The 13,335-nt window shown below is 53.7% G+C and overlaps 2 protein-coding genes across 7 annotated transcripts in view; one reads left to right on the forward strand and one right to left on the reverse strand.

Annotated features, from left to right (window-relative positions):
- BLVRB (biliverdin reductase B) overlaps window positions 1-1,389 on the reverse strand; it is an 8,100-nt gene extending 6,711 nt beyond the window's left edge. Inside the window, exon 1 of one of the 6 annotated variants that reach the window (XM_083877295.1) lies at window positions 1,072-1,377. In XM_083877295.1, coding sequence (XP_083733421.1) covers window positions 1,072-1,141 — 70 coding nt within the window. In that variant the 5' untranslated portion in view covers window positions 1,142-1,377. Of the gene's footprint in view, window positions 1-1,071 lie in introns of all 6 variants that reach the window. The other 5 variants (XM_083877298.1, XM_083877297.1, XM_083877296.1 and 2 more) reach the window with 5 other exon arrangements.
- Window positions 1,390-10,461: 9,072 nt separating this feature from the next.
- The window catches only part of SPTBN4 (spectrin beta, non-erythrocytic 4), a gene marked incomplete at its 3' end in the record, with an annotated part of 59,286 nt that continues 56,412 nt past the window's right edge, over window positions 10,462-13,335 (forward strand). The window contains 1 exon segment of the mRNA XM_083877170.1: window positions 10,462-12,529.

Genomic DNA, 13,335 nt, shown 5'->3' on the forward strand with positions numbered 1-13,335 from the left:
TGGGGAATTTGGGGGATTTGGGGACCCCAAAAACTGGGAACTGGAGGATCCCAAAATTGGGGAATTTGGGGGATTTGGGGACCCCAAAATTGGGGAATTTGGGGATCCTAAAAACTGGGAATGGGGAGATCCCAAAATGGGGAAATTTGGGGGATTTGGGAGATTTTGGGACCCCAAAAATTGGGGAATTTGGGAGATTTTGGGATCTCAAAATTGGGGAATTTGGGAGATTTTGGGATCCCAAAAACTGGGAACAGGAGGATCCCAAAATTGGGGAATTTGGGAGATTTTGGGACCCCAAAAACTGGGAATGGGGAAATCCCAAAATGCAGAAAATTTGGGGGATTTGAGGACCTCAAAATTGAGGAATTTGGGACCCCAAAAACTGGGAACAGGGAGATCCCAAAATGCAGAAAATTTGGGGGATTTGGGGACCCCAAAAATTGGGAATGGGGAGATCCCAAAATGGGGGAATTTGGGGGATTTGGGGACCCCAAAAACTCCAAAATGGGGAGAATTTGGGGGATTTGGGGGCCCCAAAACCAGAATTTTGGGAACAGAAATTGAGGAAGTTCTGGGGGATTTTGGGAGGTCACAGGAAATTGGGGAAATCACGGGGGGTTTGGGGTCACTTGGGGTCGCCAGAATTTGGGGAAGTTGAAGGAATTTGGGGTCACAGGAATTTGGGGTTTCTCTGGAATTTTGGGGTTCCCATTCCCATTTTTGGGGTTCTCAATCCCATTTTTAGGGTTTTATTCCCATTTTTGGGCTCCCTATTCCCATTTTTGAGCTCCCCAATCCCATTTTTGGGGTCCCCAATCCCGTTTTTAGGGTCCTCATTCCCATTTTTAGGGTTTTATTCCCATTTTTGAGGTCCCCATTCCCATTTTTGGGTCCAATTCCCATTTTTAGGGTTTTATTCCCATTTTTGGGGTTCCCATTCCCATTTTCAGGGTCCTAAATCCCATTTTTGAGCTCCCCAATCCCATTTTTGGGGTCCCCGAGCCGATTTTTGGGGTCCCCAATCCCATTTTTGGGGTCCCTGAGCCGGTTTTTGGGGTCCTCCCTTACCCTGTTCCAGCGCCAGGCCCAGCGTGACCCTCCCGGTTCTGCCGGTGGCTCCAAAAATGGCGATTTTCATCTCCCGCTCCGTGAAACGAACCGAACCGGGATCAGAACCGGAATCTCTCAGGGATCAGAACCAGAATCGCTCCGGGATCGGCTCCACGATCGCTCCGAGCAGTTTTGACCTCGCCCCCGGCCGGGACTGGGAGGGACTGGGAGGTTCCCCTGGGCCGGGCGGAGCCGCCTCAATTCGTCTCGTTCTGCCGCCTCCATCCCGGTCTGTACAATACCAGTGTGGGTTATCCCTGTCTCTGTGGATCTGGAGGGTTTTCTTCTTGTTTTGGTGTGAATTTGTTTTCTTTTTTCCCGCTTTTTGCGCTGCAAGATGGGGAAAAATTGTGAGGGGAAAGGGGCGGGGTCAGGGCGGGAATCGTGAGGGGAAATGGGCGGGGCTAAAAAGGGCGGGAATAATGAGGGGAAAAGGGGCGGGGTCAAGGAGGGGACTGTGAGGGGAAAGGGGCGGGGCTAAAAAAAGGGCGGGAATCATGAGGGGGAAAGAGGGCGGGGTCAGGGCGGGTACTGTGAGGGGAAAGGGGCGGGGTCAAGGAGCGGACTGTGAGGTGAAAGGGGCGGGGCTAAAGAAAAAGGGCGGGGACTGTGAGGGGAAAGGGGCGTGGCCACGAAAGGGCGGGAATCATGAGGGGAAAGAGGCGGGGCCAAGAAAAGGGCGGGAATCCTGAGGGGAAAGGGGCGGAGTCAGGGCGGGTACTGTGAAGGGAAAGGGGCGGGGGTAATTAGAGGGCGGAAACTGTGAGGGGAAAGGAGCGGGGCTAAGAACAGGGTGGGAACTCTATGGGGAAAGGGGCGGGGCTAAAGAGAGGACGGGAACTGAGAGGGGAAAGGGGCGGGGTCAAGAAAAGGGCGGGAACTGTGAGGGGAAAGGGGCGGAGCTAAAGAAAGGGCGGGAACTGTGAGGGGAAAAAGGCGGGGTCAGGGAGAGGGCGGGGACCGTAAAGGGAAAGTGGCGGGGCTAAAAAAAGGGCGGGAACTGTGAGGGGAAAGGGGCGGAGCCAAGAAAAGGGCGGAAACCGGGAGGGGGAAGGGGCGGAGACAAGGCGGGGACTCTGAAGGAGAAAGGGGCGCGGTCAGGGACAGGGCGGGAATCATGAGGGAAAAGGGGCGGGACTAAGAACAGGGTGGGAACTCTAAGGGGAAAGGGGCGGGGCTAAAGAGAGGGCGGGAATCATGAGGGGAAAGGGGCGTGGCCAAGAAATGAGCCCAGACCATACTGTGTTATATTTTAAACTCTAATAAACGACTCTTTAGACTTTTCTCCTTTGCTACATTGACCTTTGGATCCCTCAGCCCGCAGAAGGGTCTTGTTCAATCAAAAAAGATTTTCCTTCCGCTGCCCAGGCTGTTTTCTTCAGAATCATGAGGGGAAAGGGGCGGGGTCAGGGACAGGGCGGGAATCGTGAGGGGAAAGAGGCGGGGTCAGGGAATTATGAGGGGAAAGGGGCGGGGTCAGGGAATCATGGGGAAAAGGGGCGGGGCGGGAATCATGAGGGGAAAAGGGGCGGGGTCAGGGAATCGTGAGGGGAAAGGGGCGGGGTCAGGGAATCATGAGGAGAATGGGGCGGGGTCAGGGAGAGGGAGGGAATCATGAGGGGAAAGGGGCGGGGTCAGGGGATCATGAGGGGAAAGGGGCGGGGCGGGAATCATGAGGGGAAAGGGGCGGGGTCAGGCAATCGTGAGGGAAAAGGGGCGGGGCCAATGAAAGGGCGGGAATCATGAGGAAATCGGAGGAGGATGGGGCGGGGTCAGGGACAGGGCGGGAATCATGAGGGAAAGGGGGCGGGGTCAGGGAATCATGAGGGGAAAGGGGCGGGGTCAGGGAATCATGAGGGGAAAGGGGCGGGGTCAGGGAATCATGAGGGGAAAGGGGCGGGGTCAGGGACAGCGCGGGAATCATGAGGGAAAGGGGGCGGGGTCAGGGAATCATGGGGGAAAGGGGCGTGGCCAAAGGGACGCGCGGTCCTAAAACCGCCCGGTTTGACCTAAAATCACCCAAATGGGCCGAAAATCCACAGTAAATCCGCCCAGTTTGACGTGAAATCACCGAAATGGGCTGAAAATCCCTCCCAGTTCTGGCCCTGTCCCTGACCCCGCCCCTTTCCCCTCATGAGGCCCTGACCCCGCCCCTTTCCCCTCACGATTCCCGCCCTGTCCCTGACCCCGCCCCTTTCCCTTCACAATCCCCGCCTTGTCTCCGCCCCTTTCCCCTCACAGTTCCCGCCCTTTTTTCAGGGGAATGTGGGTCACCAGGGCTCTGCCCAACGTGGCTCCTGCAGTGGGGGCTGGAGCTGGAGCAGCGCATGAAGCTCTTCCCGCACTGGGGGCACTCGCAGGGCTTCTCTTAGCGGTGCCTCCGTTGGTGTTGGGTCAAGTTAGAGCTCTGTGAGAAGCTCTTCCCACACTGGGGACACTGGTGGGGCCTCTCCCCGCTGTGGATGCGTCGGTGGATGATGAGGTTGGACTTGCGCGTAAAGCCCTTTCCGCAGTCGGGGCAGTGGAAGGGTTTCTCCTCTGAGTGAATGAGCTGATGTTCAAGGAGGTGGGTGCTGGTCAAAAACCCCTTCCCACACTGGGAACACTTGTAGGGCCGTTCCCCAGTGTGGATCTTTTGGTGGAGGATCAGGTTCCCTTTCTGCCTGAATCTCCTCCCACACTGGGAACATTTGTAGGGCCGTTCTCCTGTGTGGATCCTCTGGTGACAGATCAGGAGCGATTTCTGCCTGTAGCTCTTCCCACACTCCCCACACTCGTAGGGCCGTTCTCCAGTGTGGATCCGCTGGTGACAGATCAGGAGGTATTTCCAGCTGAAGCCCTTCCCACACTCCCCACACTGATGGGGCCTGTCCCCAGTGTGGATCCTCTGGTGACTGATCAGGTTGCCTTTCTGGCTGAAGCTCATCCCACACTCCCCACACTCGTAGGGCCGTTCCCCAGTGTGGATCCTCTGGTGACGGATCAGGGTGACTCTTTTTCTGAAACTCTTCCCACACTGGGGACACTGGTGCGGCCTCTCCCCGCTGTGGATGCGCCGGTGCCTGATGAGGTCGCAGTTGTACCTGAAGCCCTTCCCGCAGTCGGGGCAGCGGAAGGGCCACTCCTCTGAGTGAATGAGCTGATGTTCAAGGAGGTGGGTGCTGGCCCGAAACCCCTTCCCACACTGGGAACACTTGTAGGGCCTGTCCCCAGTGTGGATCTTTTGGTGGAGGATCAGGTTCCCTTTCTGGCTGAAGCCCTTCCCACACTCCCCACACTGATGGGGCCTGTCCCCAGTGTGGATCCTCTGGTGCCTGATGAGGAGGTATTTCTGGCTGAAGCTCATCCCACACTCCCCACACTCGTAGGGCCGTTCCCCAGTGTGGATCCTCTGGTGACTGATCAGGTTGCCTTTCTGGTTGAAACTCTTCCCACACTGGGGACACTGGTGGGGCCTCTCCCCGCTGTGGATGCGCCGGTGGGTGATGAGGTTGGACTTGCGCATAAAGCCCTTCCCGCAGTCGGGGCAGTGGAAGGGTTTCTCCTCTGAGTGAATGAGCTGATGTTCAAGGAGCTGGGTGCTGGTCAAAAACCCCTTCCCACACTGGGAACACTTGTAGGGCCGTTCCCCAGTGTGGATCCTCTGGTGCAAGCTCAGGTTGCCTTTCTGGCTGAAGCTCTTCCCACACTCCCCACACTCGTAGGGCCGTTCTCCTGTGTGGATCCTCTGGTGCCTGATGAGGAGGTATTTCTGGCTGAAGCTCTTCCCACACTCCCCACACTCGAAGGGCCTCTCCCCAGTGTGGATCCTCTGGTGACTGATCAGGTTGCCTTTCTGGCTGAAACTCTTCCCACACTCCCCACACTGGTGCGGCCTCTCCCCGCTGTGGATGCGCCGGTGCCTGATGAGGTCGCAGTTGTACCTGAAGCCCTTCCCGCAGTCGGGGCAGCAGAAGGGTTTCTCCTTTGAGTGAATGAGCTGATGTTCAAGAAGCTGGGTGCTCGTCTGAAGCCTCTTCCCACTCTGGGAACACTTGTAGGGCCGTTCCCCAGTGTGGACCTTTTGGTGGTCGGTCAGGTGGGATTTCTGCCTGAAACCCTTCCCACACTCCCCACACTCGTAGGGCCGTTCCCCAGTGTGGATCCTCTGGTGACGGATCAGGGTGCCTCTCTCTCTGAAGCTCTTCCCACATTCCCCACACTGGTGGGGCCTCTCCCCGCTGTGGATGCGCCGGTGGGTGATGAGTTTGGAGTTGTACCTGAAGCCCTTCCCGCAGTCGGGGCAGTGGAAGGGCCTCTCCCCTGAGTGACTCTGCTGATGTTCAAGGAGCTGGGTGCTCGTCTGAAGCCTCTTCCCACTCTGGGAACACTTATAGGGCCTCTCCCCAGTGTGGATCTTTTGGTGGAACTTCAGGCTGGCTTTCTGCCTGAAGCTCTTCCCACACTCCCCACACTCGTAGGGCCATTCTCCTGTGTGGATCTTTTGGTGGTGGGTCAGGTTCACTTTCTGGCTGAAGCTCTTCCCACACTCCCCACACTGATGGGGCCTGTCCCCAGTGTGGATCCTCTGGTGACGGATCAGGTGGGATTTCCGGCTGAATCTCCTCCCACACTCCCCACACTCGTAGGGCCGTTCTGCTGTGTGGATCTTCTGGTGACGGATCAGGAGGAATTTCTGCCTGAAGCTCTTCCCACACTCCCCACACTGGTAGGGCCGTTCTGCTGTGTGGATCCTCTGGTGACGGATCAGGTGGGATTTCTGGCTGAAGCTCTTCCCACACTCCCCACACTGATGGGGCCTGTCCCCAGTGTGGATCCTCTGGTGATTGATCAGGATGGATTTCTGCCTGAAGCTCTTCCCACACTCCCCACACTCGTAGGGCCGTTCTCCAGTGTGGATCCTCTGGTGACTGATCAGGCTGGAGCTCAAGCTGAAGCTCTTCCCACACTCCCCACACTCGTAGGGCCGTTCTCCAGTGTGGATCCTCTGGTGACTGATCAGGCTGGAGCTCAAGCTGAAGCTCTTCCCACACTCCCCACACTTGTAGGGCCTGTCCCCATTGTGAATCCTCTGGTGACAGATCAGGCTGGACTGCCAGCTGAATCTCTTCCCGCACTCCCCACACTCATGGAGCCGTTGCCCAGTGTGGATCCTCTGGTGGCTGACCAGGCGGCACCGCCAACTGAAGCTCTTCCCACACTCCAAGCACTTGTGGGGCTTCTCCCCATCACGGAGCTGCTCATGGTCCACCAGCTCTGAGCTCTGGCTCCATCTCCGGCCGCCTTCCCGGCCCAGGCCGGCTCTTTCCTCCTCACATCCTCGCCCTCGGCCTTTGCAGCCCCTCCTGCTCAGGGATCTCCGGCCCTTTTCCTCCCCGTTGCGTTCCTGCGCCGTGGAGCCGCTCAGAACGGCCTCTCCCAGCAGCTTCTGCCGCGGGGATTTGTCCTCCCTGCTCTCCATGCTCGGCTCCTTGTCTGCGGCAGGAAGGACAAGGAGAGGATGGGATTGGACTGGGCTCCTACTGGGGGGACTGGGCTCCTACTGGGGGGACTGGGCTCGTACTGGGGAGACTGGGCTCATACTGGGGGGACTGGGCTCCTACTGGGGGGACTGGGCTCGTACTGGGGAGACTGGGCTCGTACTGGGGGGACTGGGCTCGTACTGGGGTGACTGGGCTCCTACTGGGGGGACTGGGCTCCTACTGGGGGGACTGGGCTCGTACTGGGGGGACTGGGCTCCTACTGGGGGGACTGGGCTCATACTGGGGGGACTGGGCTCCTACTGGGGGGACTGGGCTCATACTGGGGGGACTGGGCTCCTACTGGGGGGACTGGGCTTGTACTGGGGTGACTGGGCTCGTACTGGGGGGGACTGGGCTCGTACTGGGGGGGACTGGGCTCCTACTGGGGGGACTGGGCTCGTACTGGGGGGGACTGGGCTCCTACTGGGGGGACTGGGCTCGTACTGGGGGGGACTGGGCTCGTACTGGGGGGGACTGGGCTCCTACTGGGGGGACTGGGCTCCTACTGGGGGGACTGGGCTCGTACTGGGAGGGATTGGGGTGATACTGGGATGGACTGGGCTCGTACTGGGGGGACTGGGCTTGTACTGGGGTGACTGGGCTCGTACTGGGAGGGACTGGGCTCATACTGGACCATCCACTGCCGGCACCGGAACCCCCGAACCCCTTTCCCGCCCCTGCAGCCCCCAAGGGGGTCCCGGCAATCCCAGGGGCTCTGCCGACACCGGGACACCCCAAAAACACCCCCAGGACCCCCCGATGTCCCCCCGAGCGGCATCTGCGCCTCGCCTTGGGAGCCCCGCGAGCTCCAAACATCCCCCCACAATACCCCAAACGCAAGGACCCCAAACCCGGGATATTTGGGGCGAGCTCCCCCTCCCCGGGCACCTGCGGGATGGGGGGCGATGATCCCGGCGCTGCCGCCAGTTCAGGCAGCGCTGGAGCCGCCGCTCCCTCCGCTCGTCTTCTCCTCCCGCTCCTGCGGCCGCTGCGCCTCTTCCTCCCTCCCTCCTCCTCCTCCCCCGGGCCCGGCCCCGGGCTGGGAGGGCGGGGCCAAGGACAGGGCGGGAATCGTGAGGGGAAAGAGGCGGGGTCAGGGACAGGGCGGGAATCATGAGGGAAAAGGGGCGGGGTCAGGGACAGGGCGGGAATCATGAGGGGAAAGGGGCGGGGTCAGGGACAGGGCGGGAATCGTGAGGGGAAAGGGGCGGGGTCAGTGAATTATGAGGGAAAGGGGCGTGGTCAGGGACAGGGCGGGAATCATGAGGGGAAAGGGGCGGGGTCAGGGCCTCATGCGGGGAAAGGGGCGGAGATAAGGACAGGGCGGGAATCATGAGGAGAAAGGGGCGTGGCCAAGAAATGAGCCCAGACCATACTGTGTTATATTTTAAACTCTAAAAAACGACTCTTTAGACTTTTCTCCTTTGCTACATTGACCTTTGGATCCCTCAGCCCGCAGAAGGGTCTTGTTCAATCAAAAAAGATTTTCCTTCAGCTGCCCAAGCTGTTTTCTTCAGAATCATGAGGGGAAAGGGGCGGGGTCAGGGACAGGGCGGGAATCGTGAGGGGAAAGGGGCGAGGTCAGGGAATCATGAGGGGAAAGGGGCGGGGTCAGGGAATCATGAGGGGAAAGGGGCGGGGTCAGGGAGAGGGCGGGAATCATGAGGGGAAAGGGGCGGGGTCAGGGAATCATGAGGGGAAAGGGGAGGGGTCAGGGAATCATGAGGGGAAAGGGGAGGGGTCAGGGAATCATGAGGGGAAAGGGGCGGGGTCAGGGAATCATGAGGGGAAAGGGGCGGGGTCAGGGAGAGGGCGGGAATCATGAGGGGAAAGGGGCGGGGTCAGGGAATCATGAGGGGAAAGGGGCGGGGTCAGGGAATCGTGAGGGGAAAGGGGCGGGGCCAATGACAGGGCGGGAATCATGAGGGGAAGGGGCGTGGTCAGGGACAGGGCGGGAATCGTGAGGGAATGGGCGTGGCCAAAGGGACGCGCGGTCCTAAAACCGCCCGGTTTGACCTAAAATCACCCAAATGGGCCGAAAATCCACCGTAAATCCACCAGGTTTAACCATAAATTTACCGAAATGGCCCAAAAATCTTCGGTATTGGGACCAATACCGAGATCAGCATCAGAGACGGCACCAAGGCTGAGACCGACACTGGATCCGAGACTGGCCCTGGCACTGGGACTGAGGTAAAGACCAAAACCGGCACCATTGCCTTGTCCTCAGGATCCCAGGTTAGACCAGTTCAGGTTATCCCAGTCTGGATTATCCCAGTCTGGGTTATCCCAGTCCGGGTTATCCCAGTCCATTGGATCCCAGTCCATTGGATCCCAGTCCATTGGATCCCAGTCCATTGGATCCCAGTCCGGGTTATCCCAGTCCGGGTTATCCCAGTCCATTGGATCCCAGTCCGGGTTATCCCAGTCCATTGGATCCCAGTCCGGGTTATCCCAGTCCGGGTTATCCCAGTCCATTGGATCCCAGTCCGGGTTATCCCAGTCCATTGGATCCCAGTCCGGGTTATCCCAGTCCATTGGATCCCAGTCCATTGGATCCCAGTCCGGGTTATCCCAGTCCGGGTTATCCCAGTCCGGGTTATCCCAGTCCATTGGATCCCAGTCCATTGGATCCCAGTCTGGGTTATCCCAGTCCGGGTTATCCCAGTCCGGGTTATCCCAGTCCGGGTTATCCCAGTCCATTGGATCCCAGTCCATTGGATCCCAGTCCGGGTTATCCCAGTCCGGGTTATCCCAGTCCATTGGATCCCAGTCCATTGGATCCCAGTCCGGGTTATCCCAGTCCATTGGATCCCAGTCCGGGTTATCCCAGTCCATTGGATCCCAGTCCGGGTTATCCCAGTCCGGGTTATCCCAGTCCATTGGATCCCAGTCCGGGTTATCCCAGTCCGGGTTATCCCAGTCTGGGTTATCCCAGTCCGGGTTATCCCAGTCCGGGTTATCCCAGTCCGGGTTATCCCAGTCCATTGGATCCCAGTCCATTGGATCCCAGTCCATTGGATCCCAGTCCGGGTTATCCCAGTCCATTGGATCCCAGTCCGGGTTATCCCAGTCCGGGTTATCCCAGTCCATTGGATCCCAGTCCATTGGATCCCAGTCCGGGTTATCCCAGTCCGGGTTATCCCAGTCCGGGTTATCCCAGTCCATTGGATCCCAGTCCGGGTTATCCCAGTCCGGGTTATCCCAGTCCGGGTTATCCCAGTCCATTGGATCCCAGTCTGGGTTATCCCAGTCTGGGATAACTGGGATAACTGGGATAACTGGGATAATGGGATTACTGGGATTACTGGGATTACTGGGATAACGGGATTACTGGGATTACTGGGATAACTAACTGGGATAACTGGGATAACTGGGATAATGGGATTACTGGGATAACTGGGATAACTGGGATAATGGGATAACTGGGATTACTGGGATAACTGGGATAACTGGGATTACTGGGATTACTGGGATAACTAACTGGGATAACTGGGATAACTGGGATAATGGGATTACTGGGATAACTGGGATAACTGGGATAATGGGATAACAGATAACTGGGATAACTGGGATAACTGGGATGACTGGGATAATGGGATTACTGGGATAACTGGGATAACTGGGATTACTGGGATAACTGGGATAACTAACTGGGATTACTGGGATAACTGGGATTACTGGGATAACCGGTATAACTGGGATAACTGGGATAACTGGGATAACTGGGATTACTGGGATAACTGGGATAACTGGGATTACTGGGATTACTGGGATAACTAACTGGGATAACTGGGATAACTGGGATAACTGGGATAGCTAACTGGGATTACTGGGATAACTGGGATAACTGGGATAATGGGATAACAGATAACTGGGATAACTGGGTTAACTGGGATAACTGGGATAACTGGGATAACTGGGATAACTGGGATAACTGGGATTACTGGGATAACTGGGGTAACTGGGAATAACAGGAAATTCAGGAAAACAGAAATCCCAGTTTGAGATTTTTGGGGGATTTTTTTCGGGGATTTTATTGGGAATTTTTGGGATTTTTTTTTCCCCCAATTTTTTGGGAATTTTGGGGCATTTTTGAGGAATTTTCTGGGATTTTATTTTGGATTTTTTTGAGAATTTTTTGGGGATTTTTTTTGGAATTTGGAGGATTTTCTTTTGCAGTTTTGGGGGATTTTAGGGGTTGTTTGTTTTTGTTTTTGTTTTGTTTTTTTTCAATTTTGGGGGATTTTTTTGCAATTTGGGGGGAATTTTGGGGGATTTTTTGGGGATTCTTCTTGAATTTTTTGGGATTTATTTTTTATTTTTGGGGGATTTTTTTGCAATTTTGGGGGATTTTCTTTCGCATTTTGAGGAATTTTATTTTATTTTCGGGGAATTTTGGGGGGATTTTATTTAAATTTTGGGGAATTTTTTAAAATTATTTTCAGGGAAACTTTGGGGGGGATTTTTTTGAATTTGGGGAATTTATTTTTTAATTTTTTTAATTTTGGGGGATTTTTGGAGGGATTTTTTTTTAATTTGAGATTTTTTTTTTTTTGAGAAATTTTTTTTTTAATTTTTGGGGATTTTGGGGGAAATTTATTTTTTAATTTTTGAGGATTTGGGGGGGGATTTTTTTATTTTGGACAAACATTTTTTGCAATTTTTGTGGATTTTTTTCTTTGAATTTTAGGGATTATTGGGGAATTTTGGGGAATTTTCTTTTAATTTTTGGGGATTTTGGGGGGAATTTTTTTGGATTTTTTTCGGGGAATTTTTTTTTTACTTTTGGGGATTTTTGTTTTTACCTTTTGGGGATTTTGGGGGGATTTGGTTTTTTTTTGGGAATTCTTGGATTTTTTTTTAATTTTTGGGGAAATTTTTTTATTATTTTTTTGCGATTTTGGGGGGAATTTTTTGGGGAATTTTTCGGAATATTTTTTTTTTTAATTTTTGGGGATTTGGGGGGATTTTTTTTTTTAATTTTTGGAGATTTTTTTTTGAATTTTCGGGCAATTTGGGGGGATTTTTTTTAATTTTGGGGAATTTAGTTTTTAATTTTTTTTTATTTTGGGGAGATATTTTTTAAAATTTTTGGGGAATTTATTTTTTAATTTTTTTGGATTTTGGGGGAGATTTTTTTTTTTAATTTTGGATAATTTTTTTTTTGAATTTTCGGGCAATTTGGGGGAATTTATTTTTTAATTTTTTTTATTTTGGGGGGATTTTTTTTTTATTTTTTGGGGGGATTTTTAGGGGGATTTTTTTTTTAATTTTGGGGGATTTTTAGAGGGATTTTTTTTTTTAATTTGAGAAAAATTTTTTATATTTTTTGGAGATTTTTTTTTTAATTTTTGAGGGTTTTGGGGGGAATTTTGGGGGATTTTGGGAGGAATTTTTGGGGATTTTGGGGGGAATTTTTGAGGATTTTTGGGGAATTTTTGGGGGATTTTGGGGGGAATTTTTGAGGATTTTGGGAGGAATTTTTGAGGATTTGGGGGAAATTTTTTTAATTTTGGGTGGAATTTTTTTTAAATTTTTTAAAAACTATAACAATAATTTTTTTTAATTATGGGGATTATCTTGGAATTTTTTTTTTTTTTAATTTTTATCGCTTTTTGAGTGTCTAATTTTAAATTTTCGGGGGTGTCGGGGCGTGTCCCTGGTGGGGGGAGGGGCCTGTCCTGGCTGGGGGTGGGGGAGGGGCTGGGGCGGCTCCGAGCGGCGCCAACAAACCCGACCCCTCCCCCACCCCCTTCACCCCCTCCCCAAAAAAAAAAAAAAAAATCAAAATTTTGGCCACCAAAGACCCCCCCAAAAAACCCCTCCCCCCATCCCAACATTCCCAGAATTCCCAGAATTCCCAGAATTCCCAGAATTCCGCAGCCCGGCAGGTGATGGGGATGGAGGATTTGATTGGGGAGGGAAGAATTTTTTTTGGGATTTTTAAGGGAATTTTAGGGGATTTTTTGGGAGATTTTTGGGGATTTTTTGGGGGGTTTTGGGAAGGGGTGGGGGATGGGGGGAGGGTCCTTCAAGGTCACGGGCGGGAGGGGCCGGAACGGGGGAAAATTGGGGGATTTTTGGGAATTTGGGGGATTTCAGGAGGTTTTGGGGGGGTTTGGGGGGAATTTTGGGAGGTTTTGGGGGGGATTTCGGGGGGATTTGGGGAGATTTTTGAGGGGTTTGGGGGAGGTTTTGGGGGGAATTTTGGATGATTTTGGCAGATTCGGGGGGAATTTGGGGAGATTTTGGGAATTTGGGAGGTTTTGGGGGATTTTGGGGAATTTTGGGGGGATTTTGGGGGATTTGGGGAATTTTGGGGGGATTTTGGGGGATTTGGGGAGATTTGAGCAATTTAGGGAGATTTTGGGGGAAATTTGGGGAGATTTTGGGGGGGATTTCGGGGGGATTTGGGGAGATTTTTGAGGAGTTTGGGGGGGATTTGGGGAGATTTTGGCGGATTTTGGGAGGTTTTGAGGGATTTAGGGGGTAATTGGGGATTTGGGAGATTTTGGGGGGATTTGGGGAGATTTTTGAGGGGTTTGGGGGGAATTTGGGGGATTTTGGGGAATTTTGGGGGGATTTTGGGGAATTTGGGGAGATTTTGGGGGGATTTTGGGGAGGTTTTGGGGGAATTTGGGGAGACTTTTGAGGGGTTTGGGGGGGATTTGGGGAGATTTTGGGGGATTTGGGGAGA

This window comes from Zosterops lateralis (assembly GCF_965231275.1).
Source record: "Zosterops lateralis genome assembly, chromosome: 23".
NCBI classification, from domain to species: Eukaryota; Metazoa; Chordata; class Aves; order Passeriformes; family Zosteropidae; genus Zosterops; species Zosterops lateralis.